The 23,059-nt window shown below is 56.4% G+C and overlaps 1 protein-coding gene across 2 annotated transcripts in view; it reads left to right on the top strand.

Annotated features, from left to right (window-relative positions):
* KCNAB2 (potassium voltage-gated channel subfamily A regulatory beta subunit 2) overlaps nucleotides 1-23,059 on the top strand; it is an 84,392-nt gene that overhangs the window by 32,968 nt on the left and 28,365 nt on the right. For both annotated transcript variants that reach the window (XM_081057251.1, XM_081057252.1), the window contains exons 2-3: nucleotides 1,185-1,313; nucleotides 2,454-2,495. In XM_081057251.1, the coding sequence (XP_080913377.1) occupies nucleotides 1,237-1,313; nucleotides 2,454-2,495 (119 nt within the window). In that variant the 5' untranslated portion in view covers nucleotides 1,185-1,236. The remainder of the gene's footprint in view (nucleotides 1-1,184; nucleotides 1,314-2,453; nucleotides 2,496-23,059) is intronic.

Raw genomic sequence — 23,059 nt, 5'->3', positions numbered from 1 at the left:
TAAAGGGTAAAGGTGGAAGCCTCACAAGGCAGGAGACACATCACACAGCTGTGTGTGTGTGTGTGTGTGTGTGTGACTGGAGGGAAGGGGGAACCTGCGAGAGAGAAGGAGGTGGCCCAGACCCACAGGGATCACCGCAAGAAGCTCGGGATTCTGGGTGTTTCTAAAGATGAATAGTGATGGATATTTTACTGAGCTGGGAACAGCAGTGGGAAGAACCGGCTGCGGACACGATCAGGAGCTGAGCGTGATCTGTTGCCGCCTAAAATATTACCTCAAACTTAAAACAACTTTTATTACCTCAGTTTCTTCTGTGGGTCAGAAGTTGGGGCACAGCTTTCCTGGGTGGTGCCTCTGGCCTCACAAGGCAGCGATTAAGGTTTTGGTGGGACTGGGCTCTTATTGGAAGGTTTCACTGGGGAGGGATCCCCTCCAAGCTCCCTGGTGGTGTGAAGAATTCCTTCTTGTGGGTTGTTGGCCAGAGGCCACCGTCAGTCCCTTGCCACGAGGGGCTCTCTAACATGGCAGCTTGCTTCATCAAGAAGCTTCATCAAGAACCAGCAATTGAGAGAGTCTGATAGCAAGACAGAAGGCACGGTCTACGTCGCCTAATCACGGAAGTGACATCCCGTCACCTGTGCCACATTCTGGTGTTCGAAGCCAGTCACTAGGTCTAGTGTACGCTCAGGGGGAGAGGGTTACACAAGGGTGTTGGGTCCCAGGAGCTGGGGTCATGGGGTGTCTGAAAAGCTGCTTCCTTAAAGCTCAGCAGTGGCACCATCGGCTGGAGTAGGGGTCAGGGAAGGTGAGGCAGCAAGGATGCCCTGGGTGACAGTGACACCACCTCCTGGGATGGGAAGACAGTCCAGAGTACCAAGTCCACAGATGCCCTCTCGGACCATTTCTGCAGAGTTTGGGCAATGAAAAAATGCTCTGACAGCCTCAGAAAAGCAGCCATGGGGGTGGACCACCGCGGAGCATTGCGGGGATGGAGAGATGGAAATCCTTCACAATCCTTGGACCTGACCGTCAGCCTCATCCAAGCACCCATGGTTCGGTCTGTCTGTGCAATAAGGGACATGCTGATGCCCCCACAAACTGGGCCTTCACCCTCACAGAGCCTCCTGGCCAAACCTGACTGGTCTTTCTTAACCACCTCCCCTCCTCTTTTGCTTTTCTTCCAGAATCTTCCGTCTGTGAAGAAGAGAGCAGGTCAGGACGAGTGAGGCCGGCTCCATGTATCCAGAATCAACCACGGGCTCCCCAGCTCGGCTCTCCCTGCGGCAGACGGGCTCCCCCGGCATGATCTACAGGTGACCCCCAGCCCCAGGCCTCCCCAGAGTCACCCCGCCTCTGGGAGGGATCCCCGAGGCCACTGTGTTTCCTCCCCTGGACCCAGAGGACACTGAGGTGCAGCGGGGGTGCGTTTTCTCCAAGGAAAGGGACGGAAGCCTTTAAGACCAAAATGGGAAAGAAAAATCCAGGATTTTCTGGGTAGGATGGAGCCAGGATTAGACTGCCACCTCTCCTGGAATAATTCAGGAGTGGAATAATTTAGGAGAGGTGGGAGTCTAATTCCACGGAAGCCCAAGAGTGGGGGCGGGGTGTCCTTCCTGGCCTCTGTTTCTCTCATCTTACACATTGAGGCTCCCGGAGCCCCCTGTGGCCCCTCCAGCTCCCCCAACAGCCTGAGTGAGGCTCAAAGCCTTGCAGGCCTGTGGGGAACCGTGTCTGCCCATCTTCAAACGCCGGGGAGGACAGGGGTGGCCAGGTGCTCACTAGGCACCCTGGACCTCCTCCTTGAAGAGGCCAGCTCTGGGTCTTTCTGTTTGCTTGCGTCGCAGTTGGACCCAGGCAGACAGGCAGGAGGCACTGGGTGAGAGCTGCTGGCACCCCCACCGGAGCACAGAGCCCAGCTGGCAGTCACCAAGGGCTGGGGCCCAGGTGGAACCCTGGGGGCCCATCAGTGCTTGAGCGATTGGACCTTTCTAGATAATTGTCGGGGCCTGAGCCTCGGCGAGTATCCATGGAAACCACAGGGAAAAGGGGTGTGCCCCCTTCATCAAGGTCCTAAAACGCACAGTCACATGAAGATTTGCCAGTGAGTGGGATGACAGGCACTTCTTGGTTTGAGGATTTTCAGCTGTTGTTCTCAAGCATATTTCATTAAAATCCAAACAGATTGTCCCCCAGGGTTTCCCTCCTGTCTTCAGTTCCCACTCTGCTGTCCCAACAGAATGGGCGTCTGCCTCCTTGCGCCACTGGGTGGCGCTTCTGCCGAGCACTTGGGACCCAGCGAGCATCCTCCCCGCCAGCCCTGAGCAGAGCGGGGTGGGGCTGGGGCTGTGGGGTGTCGCTGGTGGTTCTGGCTGGCACCTCCCTGTGGTTAATGCCAATTGTGGACTCTCTTTCTTCTCTCCCTCCTTTTCTCTCTCCTCCGTTGCTGTCCGCAGTACTCGGTATGGGAGTCCCAAAAGACAGCTCCAGTTTTACAGGTAACGAGCCCTCCATTTCCCTAAATCCACAAGCTAAAGGCAGGGGAGTGGGTGGGAGGGCTGTGTGCCCAGGTTGGGTGTGCTGGTGGTTTCTCAGGAGCAAAAGCCCCCCGACGAAGTCCAGGCTCCGGTTTTCTCTGGGCACCCACCCATGAGGCATCTGTAATGTCCCGATGAAAAAAACGTGACGTTGGGTTCATTGTGCTGATCTTCTAGAATTTGCTTTGATTGGAGCAAAGGGACTTGTGATACCTGCTTCGCTCTCGCAGGCTCTACCTTTGAGCCCCCTCCTCAGGCAGCGGTTTGTGCCTCTTGGGTTCTCAGAGTCAAAGACACTGTGGCCCATCCGTTCTCCCCATTTCCTTGGATGTGAACTGATGTGTATGCAGCCTGCCGCGCTCTCAGGGTAACCCAAAGCCAGCCTCACCTGGGGGGTGCGGCTCCAATGTGACCTGGACGGGGTCGGGGAGACGTGCTAGCGTCTTTCTGATGCCTAGCCCTGCTTGGCGAGAGGTTGTGTCCCTGCGAGATGACATGGTGTCCAGGGAACAGACAAGTCAGTCAGCGGCGTCCTCTCGGGCTGTCCCTTCCTCCCTCTAGGCGGCCTCTTCCTAACCTATACTGTAGGGGGTACCCCACGAGGACACATGCTTCCCGGAAAGTCTCTAACTCTAGGAGTTTACTTTGGCATTTTCTTCCTGTCGGCAAAATGTCAGGGGATGGAACTTGCAGGTGAGCTCCGCCAGCCTTGGGACTCTGTGGGGACTCGGCGTGGCTCTCGGGGGCAGGGTCCTGTGTCTCCTGCGCATCTTGGCATTCAGGCCTGGCAGGTGTCGCTCTCCGGCGTCGCGCACCCACCACTGATGGGGCCGTGGGGCAGTTACTGGCACCTCTGACGTGACCATGGGCCTGGGTCCTCAGGCTAATTTTGCCAGCACTTCAGTGTCTCACTTCTTACAGAGGGCTCGAGAGAGATGACTGAGTCTTTCATTCCACTCAAATTTTTGCTCGGTAAGGTTTTTCCTGAAATAGATCTGAATGTGGGCTTGCAAATGCGTTCGTTGGGTAAAATGGTCATCCCTGTGCATGTATGCAATGGTATGTAACATGTCACTGCAAACGTGTGACACTCATCCCAGCAGGATCTGAGCAGTGAAACCCAACTTGCACTTGGACTGCGTCCTCACATATCCCGAGCCCACCTCACTCCCGGAAGGAAAGGAATGAGGTGAGACAAACAGGCAGAAAAGTCCAGGCCCAGCCCGGCCCGCTGAGAGGGCGTGGCCTGGGAGAGGGGCCGTGGAAGTTGTGGGGTGTAACCAAGTTGAAGCGAGACTGTGTTCCACGCCGCTCGCCGGCCCTTGGAACGCCACGGATCCAATGTCTTGTCCACCCCTCTGGGGCCCCTCTGGATGAGAATCCGGTCTCCACCAGGCCTTCCTGCCCTGAGGACAAGTTCTGTTGGAGAAGTGCATTCCCACGTCCCTCTCTGCCTCTCAGCTCCCTCTCAGCTCCCCATGCAATGCCACAGGCTCTGGCTGCCCTGCCTTTGGATCTCCAGGGTGGTGGCTTCACACTCGGTGTCTCTTGTGGGGCCCCTGATGATGACCTCTAAGGGGGTGGGATCTTTGTCCAGCATCCAGGGTGCCACTCCCAGTGGGGCGTCCTTGTCACCCAGGCGCTGACATGGCTCTCAGAGGGTGAAGTCAGCAGTGTGGAGCCTCTCCTATAACAGGGCAAAGGTTTTCCAGGCGTGCCCCGCCCTCAGGCAGGATGTGACCGGTGGATCTGACAGACAGGAAGGGAGCTAAGACCCGGTACCCATCAGCTGTTACGCAGAATGCCACCTAACAAACAGCCCCCAAAACTCAGTGCTGTACAGCAAGGAGCATTCATTTCTCGCTTATATGTCAGTGGTTGACCAGAGTCAGTTCATCCAGGCTGGGCTCAAGGCAGCACTGGGGCTTTCAGCTGGACCTTGATGTCTCGACAGGATTTAACACAGAAATCAGGAGGAACGTTCCAGGAGATACAACAGCCTGAGAACAGGAAGTGGTATTTACACAGACGGGCCATCAGGGCCATCGAGGTGGACGGGGGTCTGATGAGGGAGGGCCTGATGCTAAGCTAAGGAGCTTGGGCTGCACGGAGTGGACACTGGGGAGCCATCGGTGGAGTTTGAGCAGGGCAGCGATCAGGATGCCCGGTCTCAGGGAGTAAGATGGAGGACAGAGGCTGGATGTGGAGACCAGGAGAGATGAAGGGCTGGCCCCCAGGGACCACAGGAAGAGGGAGTGAAGGGTGCAGGGCACAGGAACCATGGACCAGGGTGCCAGGACCATGTCCCCAGGCTTGTCAACCAACAGGCACTGAGGGGGACGTTGTGCTGACAGAGAGGAGCAGTGACCCAGGTGGTCATGCTGATGACCACCACCCAACAGTGAGGGCCAGGGCCACCTCCAGCCAAGGGGGACATGAGACATAACGGGCGTGGGCCTTTGAGAGAAAACGTCCCATTTCCATCACTCAGGCCTTTCCAAATAATAACGACTGCCTGTCACCTCCAGTCCTCTCCTGGCCTCGCATTGTGTGTGCTTTCTACTCTGGGCCTGGGGCGGTGATTCCTCCCTACCCCTGGTGGCGGGGGGCAGCCACCTGTTTTCAGGTTTATTGTGGGGTAAACAGCTCAGCCTCCACCCAAAATCCCACATGCACTGGCCTTTTTAGCTGGAAGGTAATGTCATGCTGACACTTTGGAGCATCCTGGGGTAACCCAAAGTGCCCCTGGGGTCATGACCTTGGAAAGAGGGCTCAGCACAGCCTCACCCCAGAGCTCAGCCTCAAAGCATTTCCCAAACCCTGGGTCAGGGCATGTACTGTGAGGAAGGGTCCCTGCACCCCTACCTGGGGGGAGGGGCAGAGGTGTCAGCAGGCTTCCGGAAACTTCCAGCCATTTATAGGTACTGGGTACCAATCTGGGACACATCCCCAGTGGGAGGGAGGAAGGGTTTCTGTCTACGTGTGCTTAGGGAAGGTCTCCTCAGACTCCAACCCCTTCATGTGGGTGATGGTCACATGGGGACCCCGGCTCCCCCACCACAGACATTAAGGAACATGGGGGGGTGGGAGCTGCAAGCTCGGGTCCCATCCTGAAATAACAAACAGCCCGGCCTGCCCCTCTCCACCTGTGGTTCCCAGGGTCGTGTCCCTGGCACTGGGGCAGTGGAGGGCAGGGAGTGGGCCCGAGGGAATGGCAGGACCCCGGCCAGTGCCCCTGCCTAGCCCAGTGCCAGTCGGCTGGGCCAGATGCACCACGGATCTGCATTTCCAGGGCTTTTAGGGGCATAGCTCTCGTGAATAATTCAGCCTCTTTCACGGAGATGAAACGGCCCTAATAGGACTAATGGACTTGCTGCCTCCAAGCCCGACCCCTGGGGGACTCTTCCATTCACCAGCTGCCTCTGACGCTCGCAGTGACACTCCCTAATGAAAACACTGCTGCACCAGCTCCTTAGAGCGGCTGGTGAACCCTAATAAACTGGACTGTGTCCTTTTGAACGAGCAGACTCCAGGAAGGCAGGTGAGTGGCCCCTTCAGCTCCTGGAGTTAGTGGCAGCACTTTCTTTGGGGGTGCCACTTGTGGACCAGTGTCCGGGGAGTGGAATAACAGAGGGACTGTATTTGGGGGTGCATTTGGCTGATCGGAAATTAGACCCTCTGTATTTGTTTTGAAGCGGAAAACCTCCCCACATGCCGGCCCTGCCTAGCTGTGAGATGAGCGCTGGGGGAAGGAGGGTGGGCTTCCTGCCGCTCCCTCTGCTTGCTCCCAGGCCTGCAGCTGTGAGCTGCCTTCCCGTCCAGGGAGGCCTAGGCATCCAGCTCGCTTCTTGTCGGGCTCACCAGTGAGATTCGGCATTTTCCGTTTTCCCAGGAATGGCAGCAGGACGTTTGGTGGCTGTCTGGAAACATGCGGGCCTGAGCAGGCCGGGCTGCATGGTTGGGCCTTGGCTAGCTGACTGTTGTCGGACAAAACTAATTTCGTTTCTGCCCTAATGCTTGCCGTGCATTGTAGAGCTGAGCTCCAGAACGAAGCCGCTTGCAGCATTCCCCCTTTCAGGAACTTTGGCTGGTGTCCTCCGATATTGAGAGGAATGCCGCTGTTTAAAAGAGACATTCGGGCTTCCTCCCAAACCTCCTGGTTTGGTGGCTTTCCGTAAACAGACCACAGTTCAGAAATTCCAGGTGAAGCGTCTTCAGGGAGGTCGTACTGCCCATGGACTTGATGAGGTGCACGGCTTCCTTTCCTCTTCCCTTGTCTCCTGCTCCTTTGCAGTGAATTCCCCCAGGCCCCTGGCCTCCACGAGAACAAATCTGCAAGTGGGAAGAACCTGTAGGGGCTGCGTAATTAGCAATGGCTAGTGGGGAGGAGAGGGCTGATTTTTCTTGATATGGGGGGTGGGGGAGCAGGGCGTATGGAGGAGGGAGAGGTTGGGAGGAGCGGTGGGGGGCTGGCAGGAGCCCCAAGGATGGGCTTGCCCTCCCTTCTCCCGGAGCATCTTCCTGGGGCCCCTTGGTCCAAGGACCCGGCCCTGCTCCAGGTGCCTTCAGAGGAAGCGGGCTGCTCCGTCCTCTCCTGCTGGCAGCACTGGCACCATCAGGGTCCCTTGTGCCATGTTTGTCCTTCCTCCTTCGTGGACCTTAGGGGGGAATCGTGTCCCAGCTCCTGCAGTTCTCCCTGGCTGTGTGTGGCCCTCCACAGACCCCCTCAGGGCGCCAGGTCCTCACCCCTCCACCCTTGGCCAGGGACCACCATGCTCGCCCACACCCCACTTCTCCCAGCAGCCCCTGGCCCCAGCCTGCTCAGCACCACAGGACATTCACAGCAGGAGACTCTGGGCTCCCTCCACACAGGCCTGCTCCCAAAGCTGCAATAAGGAAGGGTCACAGACAGGGGAGACCCTGGACCCCACAGAGAGGCCACACCCCAGCCTGCACCCATCTCATTAGGAACATATGTGCCCTGCAGGACCAGGGCTAGTATTAATGTCTGCATTTCCTCCTAGTGAGGATTTCCTAGTCATCCTGGTACCTGACGGCTCCCTCGTGTCATTCAAGGACATGTTGAAGTCTCCAGAGGCCTGCCCTGCCAGCCAGCTCCTGTCCATTTGTCTCCACGCCACTTATTACTGGTGTCATATCCCACACCTTGTTGCTGGCGGCTGCCTCCCCATACAGGGCACGCTTCATCTGCAGCACTAGCCCCTGCCCAGCTGTCCAGACTGGGCCCAGGCAGCCCGTTGCAGCCTGTGTAAGAGGCCTCTGCTCATCCCACTTCACCAACATGGAGACTGAGGCCTAGAGCAGCCAGGTGCCTGCCTGGGTCACACTGAGGCGGTGACAGACAGGGCTGCTCCTGTCCAGAAGCTGGGCACTTAGCCACACTAAATTTCCAGAGCCAAACCAAACCAGAGTGCTTTTTTGTGGGTAATGTCTTGAAAGCTAATGGCTATTGATCTTGGCCCGGCTGGGCCTGCCTGGGCCCGAATGCCGGAGACGGGCTCTGTGTTTTGGGAAGAACCCCTGCAGCTGGCCTGCTGGTCTTCTCCCTGAACACGGACCCCAGGGAAGACAGGACTGGCCTGCTTTCACCCCACACAGGGCTGGCAGCAGACCACACAGCCGCATCTGAAGCAGCTGCCTGCCGTTGTCCTGCATGCACTTGGTGTTGGGGAGGGAAGGACGGAGCGGGTGCTGCCATCTTTCCTAAGACAAACCCTCACCCTGGAGCCCCAGGCCCCTCTCCTGCCCCCAGAGTGATTCTCCTGGAAGGTGGGGGTTTTCGTGCCAGGGGCATCACTGTTTCTTTTCGCATCCATCAGAGACCTCAGTCCAAACCTTTGGGGCGAGAGGTCCTGGGCCCCACTGATCTGAGCCAGGGGAATGAAAGTCCTGGCCTGGAAGCCCCACCCACCCTCTGCACAGAGCCTGGGCCTGAGTCAGGGAGCCAGCCCAGCCCCAAGAGGTGCTGTGGGGCACTGCCAAGGACACACCCAGTCAGCGCTGGGCACTGAGCGGGCAGTGGTGACAGCACACAGGAGAACTGCCGCCCTAGACCCGACCTTCAGGCAGCTCAAACGCAGCAAACAACATGATTAGAGAAGACGCTAGCATGTTAGATGATGACAGTGCCATGGAGAAAATTGCAGCAGAAAAAGGGGATATGAAGTGTCCGGTGGGGGTGGAGAGCTCTCTCAGGGAAGGGGCTGGCCTGGGGCGACTCCAGTGCCACCTCCACCCTCAGGGACTGAGCAGCAGCCCCCAGAGCTGCCTCGCTCCCCCTCTACCCTCCCAGCCCTGCCCAGCGAAAACTGCACTTGTCCTCTCTTGAGGGCACCTGGAGAGGGGACAGTGCTGGTTGCCCCACCTCCCACGGCTGGGCGCCAGGGACCCACTCCGCAGCTGACCCAGCTGGAACGGCAACTCCCCAGCTCCGCGTCTCTCCTTGGTGACGGTGAGGACGCTGTGCCCACTGTGCTGGCGTCGGGGCTAGGGCAGAGGGCTGTGGTCAGGTGCAGGGGAGGTGTCCCTGGAGTGTAGGCCACCCCGACCCCTGTGACCGTGTCCTTGTTGCCGCTTAAGGATGCCGCCGGGAGTGTAGACTACCCCGACCCCGGTGACCGTGTCCTTGTTGCCGCTTAAGGATGCCGCCGGGAGTGTAGACTACCCCGACCCCGGTGACCGTGTCCTTGTTGCCGCTTAAGGATGCCGCCGGCTCTGGACGCGCAGGCGTAATGCACCCTGCACTCATTCACTCACTGCGCCGGAATTCACACGAATGGCCGTGTTCTGTACACATGCCTGTCCCCTTGCCTTTACCCACTCTCTCGTAGGACTCCTTGTGTGTCAGTGCACATGGAGACGTCTCCCTCTTGAAGGCGGCACAGATTTCCATTATCCAATGGACTGTCGTTTACATCACCCGCTTCCCTGTTGATGGACGTTTATGTTGTTTTCAGGTTCCAAGGGAGCGTTGCCATCATTTAGCGTGACTACTAGCCATGGTTCTTAACGTTTAAGCTTTGACATTTCCCTTCTAAACCTATGCTGCCTGTCACTGCCCCTTAAGTGCAAGAATGCGTGGATTGTGACATACTCAGTGATCACAGAGCGTGAGGCCCAGAGAGCTCTGCTGGTGCAATGGGGCTTTCTGCGAGCCGAGAGTGTGTGGGGGGATGGCATCCGCTTTACAAGGCTTGTGAACAAATATGGCCTTCCTGTGGAGGGCCCCCCAGCTCATGGGCATGATCACGCTGGAGTTTGCTTCAACGTCAGCCGTGCTCATGCTGCTTCCAGGGCAGGTCTCTTGCCCTGATCTTCCCCGAAGACACCTCCAGAGGGTGCCATGCCACTGTGTCTTCTGCTCCGGGGCTCACGCTCTCTGCATGCTCTCCATACCCCTATTTTCATTTGGGGCACCTTCAGCTCTCCTGCCTGGAGTGCAGCTTTGCCTATGCTTGACCCGCAATACGGGGAGGCAGACAGGGGAGCTTAGCAAGAGTCCCCAGCCAGTGCAGCCTTGAGGACCCAGACTCTCACGCCAAGAGGTATTACCAGGGGCCACGCCGCATCCCCAGGCACCAGCGCCCCCTTGGTGGCCGCTCTTGTTGGAGGATGTGTCTCGTCATCCCCTCCACCCCGGGGCCAGCGTCCAGCCTGGGCACCGGGGACAACAGCACGCTCTCTAACCCGTCACCACTCGGCGTTTCCCGTCTGGACAGCGGCGGCTCCCAGGCCAGACGGTACCATGTTGTCCATGACGTACAGCGAGAGCCTGAGGAGCGTGAGCAGCCGGTGTCACTCTGACTGGGCCCTGCACCCAGTCCGTCAGCCCGACACGCTGGAGCTGCAGCGGCTGTGGGAGGTACGGGCGGCCGCCCAGGCCAGGAACATGGAGCGCTTCCTCTGCATGCACGGCCTCTCCCTGGACGGCTGCACCTCCCGGCGCACCGGCATGAAGTACCGGTAAGGGCCGCGTGGGGTGAGGCGGGGCAGGAAGTACACTGGGCACATGGCAGGAGGCAGGTCCTGCAGGGGGCTGCCGCCGGGAAGCCCCGATAACAACTTTACTGTGCGTTGAGGTACATATTTTGTGTTTGAAAATTCCAGCCCCATAGAATCGTATAAAAGAAGAAACTGGAAGTCTGCATAGGCCTATCCCCCACGGGTCAGCACTGTTCAGTTTGGTACATTCTCCCGGGGAGCGGGGCGCTATGTGGTTTCTTGGGAAAAACTGCAGCAGGGATGGATGTGCTCTTTCATTTGTCTTCTTGCAGTGTCATTGGGACAAAGTAATTATTAGGGGTTGATGACACATGAATTAGTAAAAAAGCTCAATTCATTGACAAATCCATCTTGGCACCAGAAACCCAGGGTGGGTCCTGGGGGCAAAGATGTGCTCCCCTCCTTTCAGTCCCTATATCGGGCTGTCCTCTGTCCTTGCGGGAAGGGGTCTTCAACAGGTGGCCTCTGTTGTAACTGTGGTACCAAAGGCTGTGGATTAAATGTCCCCTGTGTTCTCCAGATGACAGGCATCTAGGCCGGGCTGTATGGAACTTTAGAAGGACATTCTGATGAGCTTGCTGGTCTTTGAAATCAGCGTCTGGGGCGGCTCTCTGGCTGACCCACTTTCTCCTCTGAAACTCTTAGAAAGTGGCCAGAGCCCCAGAGTGCGTGTGTTCATTTGTAATTTGCATGTATGCAGCTTTGTCCTGTACCTCCCAGGGACAAGTCCTTACAGAGCCAGTCAGCCAGAGAGGATCCTCGCTGCCCAGTCTGTGTGCTGTTGCCAGATTTAGCAAATTAAAATACAGGATCCCCAGTTGAATTTCAAATAAACAACTATTTTTTTATTATTATTATTATTTTAGTATAAGTATGTCATGTCGTATTTGGAACATACTTCTACTAAAAACTTATTCGTTGTTTACCTGAAGTTCAGATTTAACTGGGTGTTCTATATTTGATGTAACACCCAAATCTTTAGTTCCCACCGGACACCGTCCCAGGGGTTGTCTTGCTGGTCTCTGGAGAGCAGAGCAGAGACCGGCCCTGTTGCTTTAACAATTTCTCCTATGAAGGATGTGTTGGGGCCTTCTGCTCATTATTTGAACAAGTGGTTGTGGTTTCAAGAAACAAAACACTTCTGCGGTGTGTCCATTAGATGGCAGAATTCTGAAGGCTTTGTGTTCTGAATCCAGCTGTAAGGGAAGGACAGAGTGACGGTCAGCTAGTCTGGCCCCAAGAGCTCCTAATTCTGATGGAAATTTTTCAAGAGGGAGATGAGACTGTATTTTTGTATTTTTCTGGCTAGTTATTGATCCTTTTCATTAATTCAGCAAATGCTCATGGAGGGTCTACTTGGCTCCCGGCAACTAGCTAGGTGCTGCATGGATTAGGAGGACAGGGTCCCCACCCTCTTGGATTGGACGTTACATCCTAGTAGAGGAGGCAGAGAAAAAGCCAGTAAACACCTAAGCAGTAAAGGGAGGCCAGGGACAGCGGAGACGCGAACCATCGGAAGGGTCTGAAAGATGTGGGGAAGAACCTTCCAGGCCCAGGGGACAGGGGCACATTTGAGGAAAGGAGAGAAGGTCCGGGAGCTGGCCCAGAGAGAGGAAGCAAGAGAAATAGGATGAGGCAGGATGGCCAGAGCTTGTCCTGCGCCCCCTGGGAAGACCCTAGCTCCCTCCATTGTGGATACAACCTGCGATGGGGGGTGCACCAGAGTGAATCGTGTCCCCCAAACTTTCATGAACCTCAGAATGTAACCTTATTTGGAAATGTTGTCATTGAAGATGCAATTAGTTAAGATGAGGTCACACTGGAGTAGGGGAACCTTAGACTGGCGTCCTCATAAGAAAGCCATGTGAAGACACACAAGGAAGAGGCCATGTGATGACGGTGGAGACAGACTGGAGTGATAAGAACAGAAGCCAATGGGTGCTGGCAGCCCCCGAAATTGGGAGAGGTGGGAAGGACCCTCCCCTAGAGTCCTCAGAGGAAGCACGGCCCCTGCGAAACCTCGATCTGAGACTCTGGCCTCCAGAACTGGGAGAGAATCGATTTCTGTTGTTTGAAGCCCCTCGGTTTGCGGCACTTTGTTATGGAAACCCCAAGAAACTAACATAGGCAGGCAGACAGGGACAAATCTCTTATTTGCCTGGCACCCCAAGGAAAATCTGCCGCATGTGAAACGTGCTGAACTAACTGTGGGGCTGAAGGACCCTGGGAAACTTGCTGCCTGAGGCATGGAGTTGACAGAAAAACCACCCACGCCTGTAGCATTTGATGAACCAAAGGTTGTCACATCCCTGGGGCCCTGTCTTTATCTGGCGGATTTCATCTTCCTGCATCCAGGGGACGTTGCCACGACTAACCCCACCAGTTATTAAAGATCCCAGATAAATGCCGTCCCGCAGTTAACGCTCCCCGTCAGCAGCTGGGCCAGGACCCACTTAAACTCGGGCTTAAATATTCATATAAAAAAGATAACACCTCTAGCTAAGTGCTGCTCGGTCGGCTCTGGCATTTAATCAGGGCGCCTGCAGCCTGGGAAAAGCTTGCTTGTTAACTTCCCCCAGTTTCTTTCAACTGTCTTCAATTCTTGCGATTTAAAGTAAACGCACTGAATTTTTAAGGCCGCACAGTCTCCGTGTGAGCTGCCTCTCCCCAGGGCCACCTGGCCATAATGATAGAGGGCCCAGACATGTGGCCGCAGAAGGGGCAGCAGCTGCGGCCGCAGAACGCTGGAAGCTGTGGCCTGGGCCCCCGCAGTGCCCACGGACACCAGACCTTGGCTCTGCGTATTCCTCCTCTGCTCCCCCATGGCTCCGGGAATGAACCCAAACTCCCCACCAGGCCCTGCGTGGCCTAGGCCCGCCTCTGATTCTGGCTTGGACCCCTGTCCCTCCCAGTCAGGATGCTCCAATGTGCCAACCGCATTCCATCCTCAGGGTCTGTTCCCTCGCATATTCTGTTCCCTCTGCCTGGAAGATACATCCCCCCCCGATTTCCATGCAGTTGTCTCACTCCCGTCATTGACACCTGAGTTCTCGAAGAGGTTTTCCTGGCCACCCAATTTGAATAAATGCCTCATGAGTCATTTCCAGGCCCTGTCCTGTCTCGTTGTCATTCTCACCCCTCCCACTGTGTCTCTCACCTTGGCTTTGCCCCTCTGCACCCCACTGAGAGCAGGGCCTTTGTTCCCAGCACCTAGAACATTCCAAGCCTCTGCAAGTACTGGTGGATGGCATTGAGTGATCTTGATCTTAATGTACTTTCCCGAATATTCCCTTGTGAAATGTGTCTCCTCCTGGTGCTTCCTGGACAGCAGAACTGGAAACTGCATCTGATCCTCTCCCGCAGCCCAGACGGGGCAGGGAGCCCTGGCCAGTGAGCCCTGGCCGTGAGCTTCCAGCAGGGCAAGGAGGCCTGCGTGGGCTCTTACCACAAGTTGAGAAGACCACGAGGCAGGGTCTGATTTGTGGTCAAGTCTTTTGAACAGGCTCTACCGTGTTGCTCGGTTATTCACAGGAGATCCCTTCCAGCTAGAACGTCATGGAAGAGCTGGGAACTTGGGTGTGTCTTAAAGGACGGTGGGAAAGAGAACACTGTGGCAGGAGGAGAGGCAGGAAAGGAACAGCAGAGGCCAAAGAGAGATGGTGGCAGTGGACCAGTGTAAGTAAGAGGCTACGCAGGGACGGGTCCACCTGAGAACAGGTCCTGGACCAGGGTCCTGAGGCCACCTTGATAAAGGATTGTACCACAAACGGTGGCTGAAAACAACAGAAATGATTCTCTCCCAGTCTGGAGGCCAGAAGACTGATCCAGGTGTGGGCAGGGCCACGCACCCTCTCGAGGCTCTAGGGGCGGATTCTTCCTGCCTCTTCCAGCTTCTGAAGGAGGCACCCCGGCCCCTCCCCAGTTTGTGGCGGTGCAGACACCCCTGGCACTCCTTGGTTTGTAGACTCCAGTCCCCGCCTCCATCTTCACGTGGCTGTTTTCCCTCTGTGTGTGTCTGTCTGTCTCCAAATGTCTCTCTTTAGAAGGACAGCGGTCCTTGAATTAGGGCTCATCCTACTCCCATATGACCTCATCTTAATTACATCTACAAAGACCCCATTTCCAAATAAGGTCACAGCCACCTTTTCAGGCCAGTAGCTCTGGACCTGACTGGGATGTGTGCTCCTGAAAGAAGCCACAGCCACAGCCCTCTGCCCCTGAGGGGTCTTCCTTCAGCTCTTACCTACCAGATGACACCTCCTCCAGAAAGGCCACCGGTCTGATGCCCTTTGCTCTTAGAAAGTTCAGTGGCTGAGGACCTCCTGTCCCACTGCTCCACTGCGCAGCCCCCAACTCTCCAGCATCTGCTCTTCCTCCTTGGGCAGGAAGTGACCTTTGGGTGCAGCCCTGCTCCGTTCAGCAGTCAGGGCAGCCTGCCAGGTACGGGGCAGTACTGGCCTCTGCAGGGCACAGCCATTCATCCTCACTCTTGAGTTGCCGCTTCAGCCTGTGCTTTTAAAGTCGTCTATAAAACTTCTGCGGGCCTGAAGCCTCCCTGGGCCTCATTCTGTGCAGGGAGAGTGTCCGTTCCCTCCCACGGAGAGCCTTTCCCCATCTTGGGGAAGGACCTGGCTAGGCCCAGCTTTCCTGTCTCTCCAAGCCATCCTAGAGGAGGTGGGGTGGGAGGTGGGTCCCAGGCAGCTGGCTGGAAGGCCCTGTTCCAGGAAGCTCTCTGCAGTGGCAGTCTGTGGACACACAGCAGAGCTGATAATTGGGGTGGCCGCGTATCTGGTTAATCACAGCAGGAGCCAACTGCTGGCTGTAACTACAGCAGGTACTAGGGAGGCAGGAAAAGAACCCAAAAGTCGGTTGTGGATCCGTGAACAGTCCATGCTCAATGCTTCTTCCTGAAGCCCACTTCACCCTCCTGTCCATCTAAGCACATTTGAAAGGAGAGACCCTTTTGGAGTGACATTTGACTGGGGCAAGCTCAGGTCAAGGTTTTAAGGTTTCAGCTTCCTACTCTTGTCAATTCTTGTGAACTTTCTAAGACTATAAGGAATCATGACCCCTTTTTGGGACAAGTGGAAAGTGACAGACTGGCCGGCCTTTAACACCCCACCTGCCCACCTTCTCCGCTTTGCAGTTCTCTCCTGGAATCAGCATGTTTGTCCAGGATTCCCCAGGACAGTTCTGAGGTCAGGTGTCCATTCCCATGGTCCCCACAACACGCCCCAATAGGATGGGTGCTGGGATTCCGTCCCAAGCGCTAGGACAGTGAAGTCTTGACTCCTGCTGATGTTTAGGGGAACCAGCAAAGGGTTCCCAGCCCCCTGCTGTCACTGGGGAGGGTGTGGCCGGTGGCACTGGAGAAGAGAGGTTACTGGTGCTTGGGGGCTGGCTTCACAGCCCGCAGGTCCCATCTGATGAGTTCAAAGGCAGAGAAACGGGAAGGGCACTCCCACAGGAAACAGTAAGAGTGAAGTCCCAGAGGCTTTTCCGGTAGATGACTTTTTTTTTATTGGAAGCAGCCTTATTGAGAGATAATTCACGTACCACACAGCCATTTAAAGTGTATAATTCAGTCGTGTTAGTATACCATAGAGTTGTGCAGAAGTCGTCACAATCCATTTTAGAACATTTCCATCACCCCAAAAAGAAACCCTGCACCCACATTAGCTCCCCCGTGTCCCCCGCCCCCAGCCCCTGGCAACCACCCGTCTACTTTCTGTCTCTATGGATTTGCCTGCTCTGAACATCCCATGTAAATGGAGTCCTGTGCTCTGTGGCCTTCTGTGACTGGCTTCTCACTCAGCACCGTGTTTGCAGGTCCATCTGTGCTGCAGCCTGTGTCGTCGGTACTGCGTTCCTTTGTGTGGCTGAGTAACATTCCACTCTGTGGATGGACCTCGTTTTGTTTAGCCATTTGTCAGTTGATGGACGTTTGGGTGGTTTCCACTTTTTCCGCTATTGTGATTAATGCTACTGTGGGCATCTGTGTTCAAGTTTTTGTGTGGGTGTGTGTTTTCAGCTCTCTGGGCACAGACCTAGGAGTGGAATTGCTGGGTCGTGCAATAAGGCAGGAGACTAAGTCTTTGTGGCTCTCACTTAACTCGGTGGCGCTTGGAGCACACGACGTGGGGGAGAGCAGCCCCTGAGAACCAGTAAGATGCCAGCTCTGTGAGATCCGAGAGTTTGCCAGAGCACAGGGAGATGTGTAAGAAAGAACAAAGTAGGAGATTCCCACATCCCCGGGCCAGGTGCATAAACACTGGAAGCTCTTGATGAAAATACAGCTTCCCAGGCCCAGCCCCTGAATGGCTGATTCCGTTGGTCTGGGTGGGGCCCAGGAATCTGCATTTGTAACACGCTCTCTGGTGCCCTGGTACGATGTTGAGCAACTCTGCCTGGGACTATGAGCTCCGTGAGCCCTGGGGAGGGGCTGGAGGCAGAGTCGGCCGTCTCCGGCCTCTTCAGCAGGCCAGTGGTTTCCCTGAACACTGGAGCCCCTTGTCCTCAAGTGGCAGGATCCAGCTCATGGAGGGTCGGGCCGCTGGTGAGTCGGGTCAGCATTGCAGACCGCCCTCCCACCTTCCCATCGCTGCCACCAGGGGGCTCACGGAGGCTCAGGGACCGAGGCCGGCCAAGCCCCAAGGCTGACATGGTCAGGTGGAAGAGGTAGGCAGAGCTGGGCCTGTGGGTCCCAGGGGCTCCCGCTGGCCTCTGTAAGTGGCATCTGTGACCTACCAGGGCCCCCTTGGCAAAGGCCCCAGCTCTGCCCTTCCAGACCCTGTGTCCCGAGGTCACCCTCAGGAAGTAGCTCCTGCAGCCAAGTCAGACTGCTGTTTGTGGGGAAGTTGATAGGGGTACACTTACTTGGGGGCACGGGGAGAATCTCGCACATGGGCCTACACTGACTCCCACCCCCAGAAAGCCATTCCTTTATGCTGGGGGGCCATGGACGCACGTGCTACCTGTGAGCATTTCCCGAGGACCAGACCCCACGTGAGCACTTTGCAGGTGTGACCTAACCGTGCCTTTGACCTGGACTGTGGTCTGAGCAGACCCTGAGGATTGAGGCTCAGAGTGGAAGTTGCTGCCCAGCTCACGAGCAGGGAGCCCAAGAGCCAACAAGATTTCCTTCCTAACTTCTGTGTCAAAAACAGAGGGCCGGGCTGAGAGCAACTTCAACCACCATCTGTTGTGCGAAGTTCTGGATGGATTCTTCTCTTGGTCCTGCCGGAGCAGAGGGTGGACAGCCAGCGGGTGTGGAAGGCCCCTGCAGGTCCCAGCTGGCAGGGACAGAGTGGCTCCTCTGGCCACGTCCCTCTTTTTGTCAGTGGAGGCCTAGAGGCCCAGAGAGGGCAGGACACCCACACAGGGAATGAACAGCGGAGCCTGAGCTAGACCGCTGACCACCTGCTTCCTGCTTTCTCAGCCCCTCCTAAAGGGCAAGAAAGGACCCAAAGGCAGCTTTGGCCAGGGGCCCCCTGAAGGTCAAGAGTGGCATGTTGGGGTCAGAGTGCAATACCAGCCCCTCCTGCTAACGGGGATCTTTCTGGGTTTCAGGGAACCCCAGAGCCATGAGTGTGGGAAAGCAGGATGAGACTGGGGTGGGGGGGGTCTTCACTCATTCATTCATTCATCCCTCCATCCATGCATTCATTCATTCCAGAAGTATTTATTGAGTGTCTGCTATGACCTAGTAAGTTCTGTGTAAGTGCTGGAACCGCCCAGGTCTCTGGTCCCTGACCCCCGGGTTCCTTTCCTCAGGCCATCTGTGTCACTGTCATCTAAATAGTGGCCTTTTGTCCTCCACATTTATGGTGATTTGGCTTCTCCTTGTGCCAAGCCCCAGTGGAAGCCCCACTTTCCTGGGTGAGAATCACGAGCGGATAGAGTTGGCAGGGGCTGCTGCCTGCGAGCTGAGCCGTCTGCCGGCTACACTGCCTGCCTGGCTCGGTGCTGGCCCAGTGGCTGTCAGTGCCGCGCCCCCCACCCCCACCCCCAGCATCCCCCCTCATTAATGATGAGTCACCGGGGGCCTCCTGCTCCTCTCACCGGTTACCTAATTGACTCGGTGGGAGTCCCAACAGCCCACAGTGTGACACCAGGAGTCACACTCCAGGCTCCCTCGGAGAGACTCAGGGAAGCCTGGAGACACAGCTGCTCCCCGAGCTGCCAGGCCGCTGCCCCAGGAGAGCAGCCCCAGCTCAGCCCCCAGGCCGCTGCCCCGACGGAGGGGCCGTCCCTCCTCCTTCTCCCGTCAGAGGCCACGGTGTTGCTCATTGGTCAGGAGTAGCTGGTAGCCCAGCCCTGCTGGACACTGCTGGGCTGGGGGCCGGGCAGCCAGAGCCAGACCAGCGTGGGGGCAGAGGAGGGACCCCCAGAGACAAGGAAGATGTGAATGGGACAGCAAATGGCACCGCCACATGGTCTCCGCGTCCTCTGTGATACGGTCTTTACTCACACGCTTCTGGAAATTTGATTCCCTTCCCTGGGAGGCTGCACAGGCATTTTCTCCGTCATCTCCGTCGTCGTCGTTGCCTTCGGGAACCGTCGCTCCTGAAGGAAGGCCTCGCAGCTCCTTGGCTCCTAGGATAAAGCCTTGTGGGGGCGGAGAAGGGCTTCCAGGGGCAGATGACTTCGAAACCCAGAAGGAGAGGGGACGCGGCCTGGCACTGAGTGTCAGCCCGACCTCAGCATGCAGGTGTCCTTCGCGTGCTCGGAGCACGGCCTCAAGGGCCGGGGCCCTGACGAGCGGCTGGGACGGCCGGCGGCCAGCAGCCCCAGCCTGGCCACCCGCGGCCGCTTCCGCACTGTGGCCATGGTGGCCCGGAGCCTGGGACAGCTGTCAGCACAGAGCCACCCGAGCACTGGTGACGCCAGCGTGAAGCAGCCGGGGATGAAATATAGGTACGAGGCTCGGTGGCTTTGTGGTGCAGGGGGCTCCCCGAGCCGATCTGGGGGAGCTGGTAAATCTGCAGATCCCTTCAGACTTGGGTGGTTCGCAAGCTGAGAGGCTGGGGAGGGGGGTGCTTTTTCTCACCTTAGTAGACTGAGGAGAAATAAAATCGAGGCTCAGGGTCAGCCCCAAGTTTTTTCATGACGGTAGGGACAGAAGGTGCATGATGGCTCCTCTTCCTTCTGCCCGTTTGTTTCTGTTCCGAGGTGGGGGGTGGGGGGTTACAATAGCCAAGTCCCCCACGTTGGACTCTGTGATGATTTCTCTTCCTGGGGACCCCGGGCATTGGCTACAGACCCCCTGCCCTACCCCTGGACACACAGGGCCCCAGAAGCTGCCCTGTGGGTAGTCGTCTGTTGTCTTTGCAGTTAGGCCACGATGACAAGCATTGGTCTGATAGTCAGGGACCATTGGGGGAACCATGGCATGGAATTAATTCCCCCCTCCCCAACCTGAGCCAGAACCCAGGCGCCAGTTCCTCTAGGCGGGACAGACACTCCACAGGCCACAGAGCCACATCTGGAGTCTCCCGCTGATGGCTCAGCCCCAGGGTGATGATGACACAGGCTGTCCTATGTGCCTCTGCCTGGGCTCAGTCCCCCAGGGCTGCAGGTTGTCTTGCTGTGACTTGTATGTGGAGAGAGTGCAAAGCTCGAGTGTAAGGTGCAGGGACCCTCCTGCTACCCCTTGCACTCCCACCCCACTGCCCCACCCAGGGCCCTGCTCAGATGCTCAGCAGATGTACCAGGTGGAAAAGGAGGGTCCAGCTTTGTACAAAGGGCCCCTGGGGCAGGGGCAGGGGGCACCCTGCTGGAGGTCTGGCCTTTCTTATCCCCCATGAGTCTCTCTGCGCCCAGAGCCCCTTGTTGCTTCAAGAACATTGTTCCTGGGAGAAGGGGGTCCTTACAACAAACTGCCTGCGTAAACTGGAAAAGCTAGGTTAGGTTTCTGGTTCCCGGGTTTCCCAGGAAAGTGTTCCCAAGTCTTCTCTCTGTGACTCAGTCACATGGCTACCAGCCTCTGAAAAGGCCACAGACATTTCTAGTTGTATTTGAGGAGACTGGTTAACAGCTGGTGTTTGGTGGCAACTCAAAAGTGAGAGAATTCTGACAACCGAGACGCATAGCTCAAACCTCCCCAAAACCAAAGCCCCAAAGTAGGACCTCATGGAAAGAACCGAGTCGTAAGTCCCATGCCTCCTCCAGAATTCTGGAATAACTGAGTCCTGGGGCGAGGTTTGGCATTCTGTAATGAACCTCGGGGGTCAAAAGGTTTTGTCCTATCCTCTAAGCTCAGCGAGGACAATGCAGCATGGAATTAGCTATTCTGGAATCTCTGGGGATTTGTATCTTTTAAGTGGGGATCAAAAGCTACTGTGTTTCCCCGAAAATAAGACCTAACCGGAAAATAAGCCCTGGCATGATTTTTCAGGGTGACATCCCCTGAACATAAGCCCTAATGCGTCTTTTGGAGCAAAACTTAGTATAAGACCCGGTCTTATTTTCAGGGAAACACGGTAGGAGTAAACACTTTTTTAGTTTGATACCTGGTCCCTGCTACGATTTTTAAGTCAATCCTAGGATCCTCAAAGGAGTTCATACAAGAGACCATTTCTAAAACTGTAAAGTACCGTGTCAGTGGAAAGCGTGGCTGTTAACGTGCTTTCCCTCCTGAGATCCTAAGACCCACTGAGGAGTAGATCGCAAAGAGCCTGATAACAGTGTGTGCCCAGGATGACTGTGTGTGCATCTGTGTGTGTGCACATACGTGTGTGCATGCGTGCGTGTGTGACGCATGCTGGAGGCCGGAGGGCGAGACCGACGATAAGGAGCGACACTCGTTGGACTGGAGGGGTTTGCAGTCTGAGGACCTGGGTTCAGATCCCAGCCCCAGCACTTCCTAACTGCTAGCCCTTGTGTGTCCTTACATGTGGCTGGGCCAGGAGGGCTTCACTTGGGATGTGGGAAGGGGAGGTGGGTTCATACCCCGGAAGGATGTTTCATACCAGCTGAGATGGATGTCAGAATCCAAACCCCCGGGTGCCCTTGCTGAGCGGGGGGGGGGGGTTCCTGCTCATGGGTACCTGCCTCACAGACCCTTGCCCCAGGGGGTTGCTCCATAATGACTGTCCCAGGGCCATAGCCAGGATGCTGGTGGAGGCTGCAGGGGGCCTGATCTCAGTCTGTGCCCCCCCATCTCCTTAGGAAGCTGGCCCCTCCCAGCGGTGCCCTTCAGGGCCAGGCGGCGGCCTCCAGCCACACCTGTCAGTGTTAAGGGAACTAAAGGTGTGTGGCCAGCCCCAGGCTGCCACATTCTTGCCGGAGGGACTAAGAGGTGCTCAGTGTGAGGGGAGCTGGGAGACCAAGCACAGTGAGTAAAGGGAGGAGCCAGCATTGGGTCCCCAGGTCTGCTCCAGGGTCTGGGCCTCTCACCCAGAGTTACACCCTCGGGACCCTGCCACTGCCAGCTGCAATCTAAAGAAGAAATCCTGGAAACCCAGGCCCGTGCTTAGGGAGCCTGGAATCTGGGAGCAGCACAGACCTGTAAACAGGTAGTCACCCCACAGTGACCGCAAAGCATCCTGGTCCCTTCTTCGTCAAACCAGATCATCAACGCCATGTTTCTTTCCATCACTTGATCAGATTTTTGTCCTCAATCCAGATGGCTGCAGTGAAAGGCCCTGAACTATTTTAAAGGATCTGTAATTGCCCAGAGTGTGAGGTGCAGTGTTTGGGGGTGAGTGAGGGGGGCTGCTTGACGGGCCTCTCAGAGCTTTTCTTGGCAAAGGTTAAACCTGCAAGTCCTCATTAGAGGGTTTCCAGACCCTAGAAGAGACATGAGTCAAATTAACGAAGACTAACGTTATTTGGGTGTAGAGATTTAGCCAACTATTTTATCGTTGTGTCAGGTTCTAATTAGGGGAGAAAAGTCTGTAGGAAGTGCCTTTGGCCTCTTGAAAGTTTCGAATGGCAGCGAGTGTGTCACCAGCCGCGGTCCAGACCAGGCTGTGATTTCTTGAGAGCCCCACCCCCACTGAACAGCATATCTCTAAAGGTTTTAGCCCGGAGACACCCTGTCCTTTCTCATTCATTCTCTTGAGGCCTGGCAGTGGATGGCAGAACTAATACTGTCATTTTAATGGGGAAACAGCTCGAGCGGGGGAATTGAGGCATCACGCGGTGCCCTAGTTTTGTTAAATCATTCCTGTTGGGCAGTGGGTGGAGAAGCAGCTAGTCAGCCAGGCGCCCTGGGTCCTGCCCTGGCTTGGGAGGAAATGCAGCCCATTCTGGTGGTGAGAGGCCGCGTGCATTTTCAGCCACAGACACATACGAGTTCACCCTGGCGTTCTGTTGTCACCACTAGTCTACTGCCAAATCCACTCGTCCCCTGAGCACGTAGCACGTCCTGGCACTTGGTTCCACACTGATGAAAGGGAAAATGCAGGAGGACACTCAAAAGCCTGGCCTTCCTCAGTGCCTGGCCAGGAAATTGATTCCCCATGGTCCAACATGGGGGTGGTTGTGCAGGAGGGAGGCTC

The sequence above is a fragment of the Rhinolophus hipposideros genome, assembly GCF_964194185.1.
Source record: "Rhinolophus hipposideros genome assembly, chromosome: 8".
Classification (NCBI taxonomy): domain Eukaryota; kingdom Metazoa; phylum Chordata; class Mammalia; order Chiroptera; family Rhinolophidae; genus Rhinolophus; species Rhinolophus hipposideros.
The sequence above is the reverse complement of the archived record's forward strand: the minus strand, read 5'-3'. Positions and strand labels throughout refer to the sequence as shown.